General features: G+C 40.1%; 1 protein-coding gene across 1 annotated transcript; it reads left to right on the top strand.

Moving 5' to 3' along the window:
* The first annotated feature begins 6949 nt into the window (after positions 1-6949).
* On the top strand, positions 6950-7384 carry LOC104226249 (uncharacterized). The gene has a single exon (XM_009778196.1). It carries the CDS (start codon positions 6950-6952, stop codon positions 7382-7384), a length of 435 nt encoding a protein of 144 aa, XP_009776498.1.
* Positions 7385-12581: the final 5197 nt, after the last annotated feature.

Raw genomic sequence — 12581 nt, 5'->3', positions numbered from 1 at the left:
TCAAGACTCTCTCTACTAAACCATGGCTCCTCTTACCAGCCATTGGTTCGCCGGTAACCATGGTAGTCTCACCATAATCCCCAGCCCCATGACTCTCTTCCTATGCCGTTTGTTGCTGCCCTAAGGTCCTCAAAGGAACTAGAAGGTAGTTCACTCACCTCCCATGGTTTCTATATCATTCTCAGGCCGTCCATGGCCATCCGAGTAAGATTCTACCATCTCCGGCTAGAACCTGTGATTTCTAGGCCGGTTCTCTTTCTCTCTGGGTTGTCTCTATGAAACCGTAACTACTAGCTCTTGATTTCTTAGATCTGTAATAGATCTGAGTATATTTTGAGTTATCTTTACTATTTTCTTGATAATTTTTCCGATTTTTCAAAAATGCCTCTTCGTCTTCAAAACTAAGGTTTCTTAACCCCTTTTCAAAATGATATCTCTTCTGATTTTCAGTATTATTCTATGATTTCTACTATATTTAAACGGTTTATTTAAGTTTTTCCTTTTATCTGATTTATTATGTTGAAAACCCTAATTTTCTAGTTCTAATCCTGGGTTTCCGAGTTTGTTTTTGATAATATGTTCAACTAATTTGTATGTTTCTCATGAACATTCCGTGATTCTGTGATATTTACCATATGCTTGCTTGTTAGGTTTTTGACTTCGACTGTTCCTGCCTATTATGTGTTTATTCCTAGAAAATTTGTGGTTATTTCCTCTCGTCAGTACCATCCTTTACTTTGAATCCCAGATTTATGTGATTCTTTTACCCTATTCTTGTTTGTGTTATGTTTGCTTCATTCAGTTGTGATACTTTCCTTTGGTCAGTGTTACCTTCTAATGGAATCTCTGATTCCCTGTGATTGGTATACTCTGTTCCCTGCTAATTTCAATCTCTAAATATTTTCTTGCCTTATTTTGTGGTTGATTATGCTGTCAAATTGATTCTTAGACATTTTCCTTAATTAGAATTTGTCGAACCTAGCCTCTATTACCTGCTCTGTACTATGCTTATTTCCTTATATGTCATGTTCAGTCTCACATTGATTCTTTCCTTATTTGTTATTTGTCTCCACCGTTTGAAGTTAACTCCCTTAATTAAGGGAGTACTTATACTGATTTTTATACTAATTGATACCTAGTTCCATAATTACTGTATAACTTTGATTATTACCTTATTATTCTACCTAGTTTCAAATTATATATACATACTCTCTCATTAACACAAACACACGAACACGTTGGTTCAAAGCTCTCTCTCACACTCAAAACTTTCTGCTCTCTTTTTGTACTACTGTTCTAAGTTTGCCAGCTGCAAGGCTGTCTTCTTCATTAGTATGTGCTGATTTCGATTCAAGTTTTAAAAATAATATGCTTCTTCTACTACTTCAGTTTGTCTTGTTTCTAATATGTTTTTGTCTTTGGTTTTGCTGTTCAATCTGCAACTAACATGTCTACTTTACTGTCTTCTTTACTGCATGCTTCTAAATATGTCCAACCCTTAGGATTAGCCTGCTTATGAATCCCTTTTAGTATACCCCAATGTGACTCTTCCTTACTTATGTTTCTCTGATTTCTGGCATGAACCTTCCTCTGCAAAGTAGTTGGCTATCCTAAGTTTGTCTGATTGTGTATTAATTCTGAAGTTCATGCTGTACCTTAATCCCTTGAACCCTTTTTAGGACTTCTCTGATTCTATACCTATGTGCATCTTTGACTACTATGTGCTCTATACTTGCCCCAAATCCCCCATTACTCCTAAGTGAAGGTTTGTACCTGTTTGATTCTATGTCTTAGAGTGCTGATGAACCTCTTCTGGTTCTGTGTTTGGTTTGTTGTTTGTTGATCACCTTACCCTTTTTAAAACTGTCTTATTGAATAACTCCCTATGTTATTTTTACAAAACTATTTCAAACAAGTCTCTTTTAATACTTTTTTCTTACTAAAACCCTTTCAAAACTATGTCAAGCACTCTCACTCTACTCTTAGGTTTTAAGTTCTGCCCCTCTAATGTATGACTGCTTAGGGATCTCTATGAGATCTCTTTGAACTCTGATACATTAGAGTTGGCCCTTCCACACTACACTTACTCAACTATAATTATGAAAACTGGGTGTGAGAACTGCCCGAGATCCCTTGAGGTCCTTAGGGAACTCTGCCACACCCGAATTATGTGAAAGGCTGTGAGGCAATCTGGCATTGGAAACTCTAGAAATCTAGGCCTATTTGCAGGCTCCCTATAGTGTAACTTCTTATTTTTCTTATCTACGTGTGTAATTCACTTGATATTGGCCTATAATAATTTGTTGTAAACAAATATTGGGGTTGACTAGTGAAAAGGGGAGGGTAGTCATATATATTATCAATATCAATGGGTAGAAACCATGCCTTAGGTTCACATTTCCGTATGTGCATTAGAATCCATGTTTAGGGACAATACATTTCAAGCATATCATGCATTAAATATCATGTTCTAGGGTTTACTGTTTCAGTATCTCTACTATAATTATAGGATCATCCCATACAAATTCATTTCCAGTTAGGCAGGATAATCCGGCGCCCCCCTTCTCTCCAATTCTCATTTTCTTTGGGGTCATCAGTTCCCAGAGCTTGAGGATCTGGAGATAGACCTCTATGCTTGAATCCGTCTCTTAGAAGCACACCTCATTTAACCTTATTTTTATCACTTAGAAATCCTGCTTTAGACTAAATAATAGCATTAACATAAAACTGTTGCTCCTGCACATCCTGAAATCATGCTTAACAACTCTGTAACATTTTATGCATTTAGGAATTCTGCATATCCTTAAATCGTTTTGCATTTATATGTGCATATTAGATACCATGCTTTAGGATCTCGTTCGTACTTGCCCAGTCACACCTAGTGTAAACTACTGATTATGAAAAAGGTAAAAACAGTCTCACATTTGATTATCTTGTTTTAAATAAAACTGATAATAATCCCTATATTTTTGTAACCCCTAGAACAACATGCTCTTAGGCAAAAACGACTGCTGAACTGCTATTGACTCTGTAACTATTGCGCATAATCCCACGCCTAGGCAAGCCTTAGGGAATCAACTCTTATAAACTTGAAACTGCCTCTTTATGTTTACTGATTAATGATTATCAGGCTTCAAAATCAGTAGGCAAACTGATTAGGGCCCCTGCTTCTGAGTTTATAAAATAAAATTGCATATCTTATGCGTTCTGATATTCGCCTAGCCATTATGTCTTAGGATACTGTTTAACAATATTGCCCTTATTTGTGTTTGAGTCATGCTGTTTACATGCCTTATCTGTGGAAATAAACCTAAGCCTTTTATTTGCTTTTTCCTGCTTTATTTACTAAGGTATTATTTGTTATTGCCTGTCGCCTAGTATTTTCTCCCTTTAAACTTTAGGGGTCTGTCTAGAACTGCCTATAAGTAGAGGTCCCAATTTCCTCTAGGACCATTAAGAAGGGACGGGTAACAACACGCATAGAGATTGTTAAACAACACTCGCTTTAATAACCACTAAGGGGTGGGAATGGGTAGATATGGATATGATGACTACACGCTAATGTCACGTGTAGCCTCTCATTGAGGAGTGTTTACCGGGCATTGCATGGGGTGATCTTATAGGCTAACCAACCTAGGACCCCTCCTTCCCTAAATCCCTTTGCCTAAAACTTTACTTTTTTGTATAACTTGTTCAAATTCTTTGTCTTATTATCTGAGTCACACAATGTCCAACATGCTTTATTTGTAATTATTTGTTTCAAGTACTTATTTGTTAAAGGATTAATCCACAAGTGTAAGTTCGGCCGGGACCCACAGTTGTGGACCGAGATGGGTGCCTAACACCTTCCCCTCAAGGTTATTCGAGCCCTTACCCTAAATCTCTGGTAATGCAAATCAATCCAAGAGTTAATCGCTCTAGGTGCCCTGCAACATAATCCGTTACGTGGCGACTCTTCAAAATACCCAATTTCTAAAAGGAAATGAGTTACTACCCTCATGAACGTCAGAACTCGAACTTTCTCCACGGAGGAAAAAAAAGGGCGCGATAGCATGGCGACTCTGCTGGGCATATCTTTAGGCTCTTACCATAATGAACTTATTTTTATAAATTAGTCGAAGCATGCTTTATCCCGTACCCTTTCCCCTTGTTTTCATTTAATTGTCTATTTTTTAAGCATTTATGATTCTTTATCCATCAAACTGACTTGTTTTTTTTGTTTCTTTTTCCTGTAACTGTCTTTCAATTATTTAAATACCGTATTTATTTTTCGTATGTGCAAATACTTGACTACATGTTGTTAATTATTGCATAAATCATTCTCCACATCATATTCCACTCGTGCGTATCAAATCCTATAGCAACGCTTAATGAGTGGTTGCGCTCTTCCTATTTATTACCCTTATATTCGGAAAGACTTATTTGCGGTAAAACAGTCGATCAACGGTGCAGTCGACGGTTTCGTCCTTCCCCCTCAAGTTGTCCGCTTGAGGGTACCAGTCTAAAACCCCATAGTAGCCTTACTCTGGTCAAAATTGTGCATGCATCATGGTCAAACCTAGTCGGATCAATATGCTGCCCATATAATGATCCTTTAAGATAAGCCTTATCCAAAAGTCCATCGGGTTTTCCATAATCCCAATGGACACAACCACGTTCTGTGCGTTAATTTGGAGAACTAAATACCGATATGCTAATCATGAATGTAAATAGTCGAGTCTGGTGGGGGAGAAAGGCCTAACCCTTTTATTTTGCAGAAAAATAAGGCACGAGGTCCCCAGCTTCGGTATGGTTAGCACACCCTCACTCTTGCTAGATTGGTGGAGGAATCTTCCATCAAGTGACCAAATAAATGAATGGAAAGAGAGGGCCGTCAAATCTAGCAAAAAACTGGAATATCTGGAATACAGTCTACTGGAATTTGAAGGAAAAGTGAGGAAGAGAGTCACTGACTGTCAGAACGCTAAGGGAAACGAAGGAGGACATTTTGCAAAGACATTCTTGCTGATGAACCTACGCGAACTGGAGGATTTGATCGACAAGAGCATTCAGCCTGAGGAAGGTCCTTCCGAGATCAAATAGATTAGGTTTACTTGCTTTCCTAAAATGTATTAAGGCCAAGTGCCAGTAGTGACTTATTTTTCTATTATCTTAGTGTCGTTTTGGGATTCGTCTATTTTTACATTATGAAATGAAGCATTTATTAGCATCTAAATTTTTTCAAATTTATTTGTCACTAGGCCTACCTCGGGCACAACGAGGTTCCCAAAGTAGGACATGAATTTATATTTCTGCAATATGTGTTTAAATACTACAAACATTTCAGGATCCTCACAAACTTGTTATCTTTTTGTTTTTGCTTATTTTTTATTATTCCCATCCCCTTAAGTTGGTTTACTCATACTGGCCTCATCAGCTTATCATACCATATCTAGAGGCCCTCCACCTCCTCCTCCTCCAAGCAATACAAAAGGCAGAGAAAAAGCAAAAATGCACGACTTAAGTGGTATCCGAAAGGAGAATATTGAGAACGCAGAAACTTCAGATGGCCGTAGTACTCCGACCCCAAATGATCTAGTCATGAGACTGGAACAAAAGATACTGGAACTACAAGGAGAATTTGAGCAGGTTCACAACTTGTCAAACTTGTCACTCACCCTAAATGTCCCCAACGTCCACCAACAGAACACAAAGAACCCAGCACCTCCCCAAAACACACAAAACCAACACCTACAAAATCCTTCCGCACCAAATCAATACACAACTCTACCCCAAAATCTCAATCCACTACCAACGCCGCCACAACATCACCATCAACCAATTCAGTACCCACCAACCACCACTTATCGCACTCCCCAAAATACACCACAACCCATTCCCGATCCCCAAAACTCCACCAATGACCATCATTACACCCAAGTCCTTGGAACCTATCAAAACAACCCTATATATGTGGAAACTGTACCTCACTCTACCCAACCAATCTCCTATACACCGGATAAATACACGTGCATTTCAGTTATTTTTACACTTTTCAAAACCCCAAAACATAAGAGGCGATTTTCTAAACAACTTTTTTTCACCAAAATGATTGGTAAGTGATTTCTAACTCATTTTCTTCACTTCTTAACATCTTTTAACATGATTTCAACTTCAAATCAAAGATTTTCATGGGGAAATTGGGTGCTTTGGGTAGAATCTAGGTTTTCTAAAATTGGGAATTTGGACTTCAATTTGGGGTTCGATTTCAAAACAAATTATACATTTGGATTCGTGGGGGAATGGCAAACGGGTTTTGGTCAGAACCTCGGGTTTCGACCACGTGGGCCCGGGGGTGATTTTGACTTTTTGAGTAAAACTTTGGGAAAACTCATTTGCATGCGTTGGGGTTGATTCATTTAGCACTTATTAATGTAATTAAGTAACTTATGACTAGATTCGAGCATATTGGTGATATAATATCATTAATTAAAGCATCTGAAATGTCATTTAAGGACACAACCACTTTAAATTTAAGACTCACGGTCATGCTCGACACCAACGTATAGATACTCGTCACCATGCCTACACGTCGTACTCAACAAGAAGCAAGTAGAAAATATGACTCCACTCCTAAAACCTCAAGCTAAGGTTAGACCAAACACTTACCTCGAAGCTTTGAACACCACTCAAGCCTCAATTATAGCTTTACCTCTTGGTTCCATCCAAGACAATTCCCAGGTTCTACTCGCGGGAGTTGGTACCTCCCGTTTTTCATTTTCCCTTTATTGTGTTAGATAAGTTGTCGCAATCATAGTTCCTATTAGTTTATCCACTATATTAGTGCACTTGTAGTTGTAGCCTGTCTTTGCCTATCTTGGTCCGTTGCTTTGTGTGTGTTATTGATTCCCCTTAGTCTGTCGTAGGTATAGTGACTGTGGTTTGGGATGGTCGAGTGAGGTCATGTCCTATGAGGGTGGGGAGGAAGGTAGGGCAAAGGTTAGAGGGTGGGTCGGGAGGCAAGGGAGGTAAAGGTAACAAGGGTGCCTTTAGGTTAAGAATCGGGTCATGGAACGTGGGTACATTGACGGGTAACTCTAAAGAGTTGGCAAAGATTCTCCAGAAGAGGAGGGTCAGCATAGCGTGGGTCCAGGAGACAGGGTGGGTAGGGTTGAGTGTGAAGGATGCGGATGGGCATACACTTTGGTACTCAATAGTCGAGAGAGGTAAGAATGGAGTGTGTATCTTGGTGGATAGGGAACTTAGAGAGTCTATGGTCGAAGTTAGACGAGTGAATGATAGATTGATGGTTATTAAGTTGGTGGTTGGAGAGTACACCCTGAATGTCATTAGCGCCTATGCGCTGCATGCGGGCCTAGATGAAGAGGTTAAACGGTGTTTCTAGGAGGGGATAGATGAGATTGTGCACCAGGTTCCGCCTGCCGAGAAACTATTCATAGGAGGGGATTTCAATGGTCATATTGGGGAGAGCGCAGGTGGTTATGGCAAGGTGCATGCATGATTTGGTTTTGGGGAGAGGAACGGAGGAGGTACCATGCTGTTGGACTTCGCTAAGGCTTTCGGGTTGGTGATTGCAAACTCTAGATTTTCGAAGAGGAAGGAGCATTTGGTTACATTTCAAAATGCAGTAGCGAAGACTCAGATTGACTATCTCCTCTTCAGGGGGTGCAACAGCGGGTTGTGCAAGGATTGCAAGGTGATTCCGAGCGAGACACTCGTGATGCAGCATAGACTATTGGTGATAGGCATTGGTATTAGGTTAGAGAGGAGGAAACAGTCTACTCGGGGATCAGCTGTGGGAGCTTGGAGGAGCAGTGGGGACGCAAACACTACGTGGTCAGCAACAACAGACTGTATAAGGGCGTCTATGAGAGAGGTGTTAGGGGTCTCGACCGGTGTCTCTAGTAGGCATAAAGAGGACTGGTGGTGGAATGAAGTGGTCCAAGGTAAAGTAGAAGCGAAGAAGGTAGCATACCTGAAGTTAGTGGGGAGCATAGGTGAGAAAGAGAGGCGAGCGTGCATGGAGAGATATAAGGTAGCTAGGAAGGAAGATAAACTGTGGTCACAGAGGCTAAGACTGCGGCTTATGGTCATATGTATAAGGAACTGGGGGAAAAAGGCGGGGAGAAGAAGTTATTTCGGCTGGCCAAGTTGAGTGAGAGGAAGGCTTGAGATTTGGACCAAGTGAGATGCATCAAGAGCGAAGATGGAAGGATACTGGTGGAAGATGCCCAGATTAAGAGGAGATGACAAACTTACTTCCATAAACTTCTGAATGAAAATGGGGATCGGGATATTGTGCTAGGCAAATTGGAGCATTTCGAGAGACACCGCGACTTCGGGAATTGCAGGCGTATCAAGGTTGAGGAGGTCGTGGAGGCTATGCGTAAGATGAGTAGAGATAGAGCAACTGGACCAGACGAGATTCTGGTGGAATTTTGGAAGTGTGTAGGGAGAGCAGGTTTGGAGTGGTTGACTGGGCTGTTTAATGTTATTTTTAAGGCAAAGAGGATGCCGGATGAGTGAAGGTGGAGTACGGTGGTTCCATTATATAAGAACAAAGGTGATATCCAGAGTAGTAACAATTATAGGGGTATCAAATTACTGAGCCATACCATGAAAGTACGGGAGAAGGTCGTTGAAGCGAGGGTGAGGATGACAATGTCTATATTAGACAACCAGTTTGGGTTCATACCGGGTCGTTCAACCACATAAGTTATACACCTTGTTAGGAGGTTGGTGGAACTATACAGAGAGAGAAAGAAGGATCTGCACATGGTGTTTATTGTCCTGGAGAAAGCGTATGACAAGGTTCCTAGAGAAGTTCTCTGGAGATGCTTGGAGGCAAAGGTGTGTCGGTTCCCTATATTATGGCGATTAGGGACATGTATGATGGGGCTAAGACTCGGGTTAGGACGATAGGAGGCGACTCTAAGCATTTCCTAGTTGAAATGGGGTTACACCAAGGCTCTACGCGCAGTCCGTTCTTATTCGCCCTGGCGATGGATGCATTAACAAACCATATCCAAGGGGAGGTACCATGGTGCATGCTATTTGATGATGACATAGTTCTGATCGATGAGTCACAAACCGGTGTTAATGAGAGACTGGAAGTTTGGAGATAGACTCTTGAGTCTAAAGGTTTCAAGCTGAGCAGAACAAATACGGAATACTTGGAGTGTATTTTTAGCACTGAGCCGGGGGAAGTGGGCGTGGATGTGAGGCTTGAATCACATGTTATCCCAAGTAGAGGCAACTTCAAGTAACTTGGGTCGGTTATCCACGGGGGAGGGGAGATCGATAAAGATGTCGCACACCGTATTGTGGTAGAATGGATGAAGTGGAGGTTAGCATCCGGAGTTTTGTATGACAAGAGAGTGCCAAAGATACTCAAAGGTAAGTTCTACAAAGCGGTGGTTAGACCGGCCATGATGTATGTGACTGAGTGTTGGCCTATTAAGATCTCACATATCCAAAAGATGAAAGTAGCAGAAATGAGGATGTTGAGGTGGATGTGCGGGCACACTAGGATGGACAAGATTAGAAATGATGATATTCGGGAGAAGGTGCACGTGGCTCCCATTGATGACAAGATGCGGGAAGCGCGACTCAGATGGTTCGGGCATGTAATGAGGAGAAGCCCAGATGCTCCAGTAAGGAGGTGTGAGCGACTGGTTGTGGAGGGCACGAGAAGAGGTAGATGGCGGCCTAAGAAGTATTGGGGAGAAGTGATCAGGCAGGATATGGCGAGACTTCAGATTTCCGAGGACATGACACTTGATAGAAAGTTATGGAGGTTGAGTATTACGGTTGTAGGCTAGGAGGTAGTTGAGTCTTACGTTACTTTGTACTGTTGTGAGCCTAGTCTGGTGAGGTTTTAGTCTAAAATAGCTAGGGGCATTGTCATGTCTTAATATTTTCTCTTTTCGGTGCAAGATCTATTTACTAGCCATCATTTCTGTCTTGTATTTTTCTTCTGCATTTTATGTTCCTATTTTTCCTATGATCTCTATGGTGAAACTAATATTCTCTCCTTTTGTTTTTCTTGTTATCTTGAGCCGAGGGTCTTTCGGAAACAACCTCTCTATGCTTTCGGGGTAGGGGTAGGGTCTGCGTACATACTACCCTCCCCGGACCCCACTTGTGAAATTTTCCTGGATTATTGTTGTTGTTGTTTAAAATTCTGCTCAACGTGCTTTAAATTCTGGCAATCAAGTAAAAATATTCTGGCTACAGCTTCTACCCAATATTTTTATTACTGGGGTCAAAATTTAATAGTGGCACAAAAATATTCTATTTGTGTCATTCTCACGTTACAAGGGCAATCCATGAATAATGCTAATTCCACAAATTGGATAGAGGAATTTATGCTATCTACCTATACGATACAAACCTTTTATCCATTTTAACTCATATTATATTTTCTTTCAATTTATACCTATTTCCCTAAATTAATTAATGGACTTGCCTGAATACTCTTCTCTCTATTGACGAAATTAACTTTAAATTGTGTATTCAACGAGAATCATAGTTCCTCTCTCAACTATGTTGTGTAGATCAACAACTGTTGCCCATTTCTCTTGGTTTTCCGCATAGAAAAAAACCAAAATCCAAGCTAGTATAGTAGAGTTCTAGAGAAAGAGGGGGAGAGATAGGAGAAATGGCTATGAGATATAGGTGGCGGCATGGGTATGTAAGTATGTAAATCATCAATTGAGATATTTACAGTGACGACTAACGAGTAATTGATTACTCTACAATGTTGACGTACTAGATTACTTTAATAATTCCATGGATCAATAATAAGAGAAGAAACCAAGGATGCTATTTGTGAATAGAGGAATTTAAGTTATACAAGTGTAACGATCTAGCCGGTCTTTTTGTATATTTGAACCCTGTTCCCCAATTTGATGTCTGGCGTATGTATGTTTGTTGATTGTCACTTGCAGGGTTGGTTGGTTTGGCTTCGAAACGGTGCAGAAGTGATATGGAATACTTAGTATCATTTATAAAAGCTTAAGTTGAAAGTGTTGACCGAGGTTTGACTTTTGTATAAACATCCTCGTAATGATATTTTGGTGGTACCAATTTTGGGCTTAGGAATATGTCCGCATATTTATTAAGTTTTCGTGTACCTTCTATCTATAATTCTTGAGCATATACATGTATTTCCAATAACGGATACGTGATTTGGACTGAGGCTTTTGGCACGAAGGGTAAGCATGCGAGCGAGATACAATTATGGCACATTGGATATTATGATTGGATATTGATTTATGAGGGATGCTATTATACTCCTCTTGCGCTTGGATTTGGATCCATTCCTTTGGAGTCAGGTGATAACCCATGTTACTTTGGGCCCTGCGACCATGGTCGGTACATGGATTTTATACCCGTTGATACATGAATTTGTATCGGACTATGTGATACATAAATTGTGTATCGGGGTACATGAAATTGTACCGATTGAGTATGTATTCTTATTATTAACTCATTTTGAAGTATTTGTTCCAGTGTATATTGTTACTTGACATTCATATATGTTAATTAGGAGTTCCGGTTTCGTTATTTGAGCATGTTATAATTTATTATTATATCTGAGCAATGAAAGGTTATTTCTGTGTTAGAAAAGCATATTTATCCCTTGATATCGATGACTCTTATTACTCATGATAATACCTATTGCTCCCGTTCTTAATTTTGTTACTTTACTTGTGTGGTAAGTATCCAAAAGCATCTAGCCTTGCCGCTAATTCTTTAAGGTTAGACTTGATACTTATTAGGTACCGATTATGATGTACTAATTCTATACTTCTGCACATCTTTGTGTGCAAATCCTTAAGTTGGTCCAAGAAAAGCTTTGTGATTGGGCTAAAAGTTATCACAGAGACTTGGGGTGAGCTGCACTATATTGATCAACTTCGTCGTTCCTAAGTCCCTGTTCCTTTGATGTATTTTTGTCTATGATATTTCAGACAGTTTGACATGTATACAAACTTGATCTCATTTCTGTGGTTGCTCGTGTACTTGTGCCACCTAGTCTTGGGGGCGTATTGTATTGGCTGTGTTTAGGCCTTGCTTGTGGTGTTAGTAAATATTATCACTATTTTTAGACTATTTCCATCTTCATTGCTATATATCTCTGTTAAATAATAAAAATGGACTTTATCTATTATCTTCGAGTTAGCTTGCTTAGCAAGTTCGGCTAAGCACCGTTGAGGTGGGATTCTGGGTTGTGACAAGTGCCTTTCTACTCAAGGCGTCAGCTACTACATTATCCTTTCCCGGATGATAAAGAATGGTGATATCATAGTCCTTCAACAGCTCCAATCATCTCTGCTGCCTCAAATTCAAATCTTTCTATTTAAACAGATGTTGGAGACTCCGATGATCCGTATATACCTCACAAGGCACACCATATAAGTAATGCCTCCAAATATTGAACGTGTATGCAATAGCAGCTAACTCCAAATCATGTACCAAGATGTTCTTATTATGGGGCTTCAGCTGCCGCGATGCAATGGAAATCACCCTACCATCCTGCATCAATACACACCCAAGACTAAACCTCAAAGCATCAC

The sequence above is a fragment of the Nicotiana sylvestris genome, chromosome 9, assembly GCF_000393655.2.
Source record: "Nicotiana sylvestris chromosome 9, ASM39365v2, whole genome shotgun sequence".
NCBI lineage: Eukaryota > Viridiplantae > Streptophyta > Magnoliopsida > Solanales > Solanaceae > Nicotiana > Nicotiana sylvestris.
The sequence above is the reverse complement of the archived record's forward strand: the minus strand, read 5'-3'. Positions and strand labels throughout refer to the sequence as shown.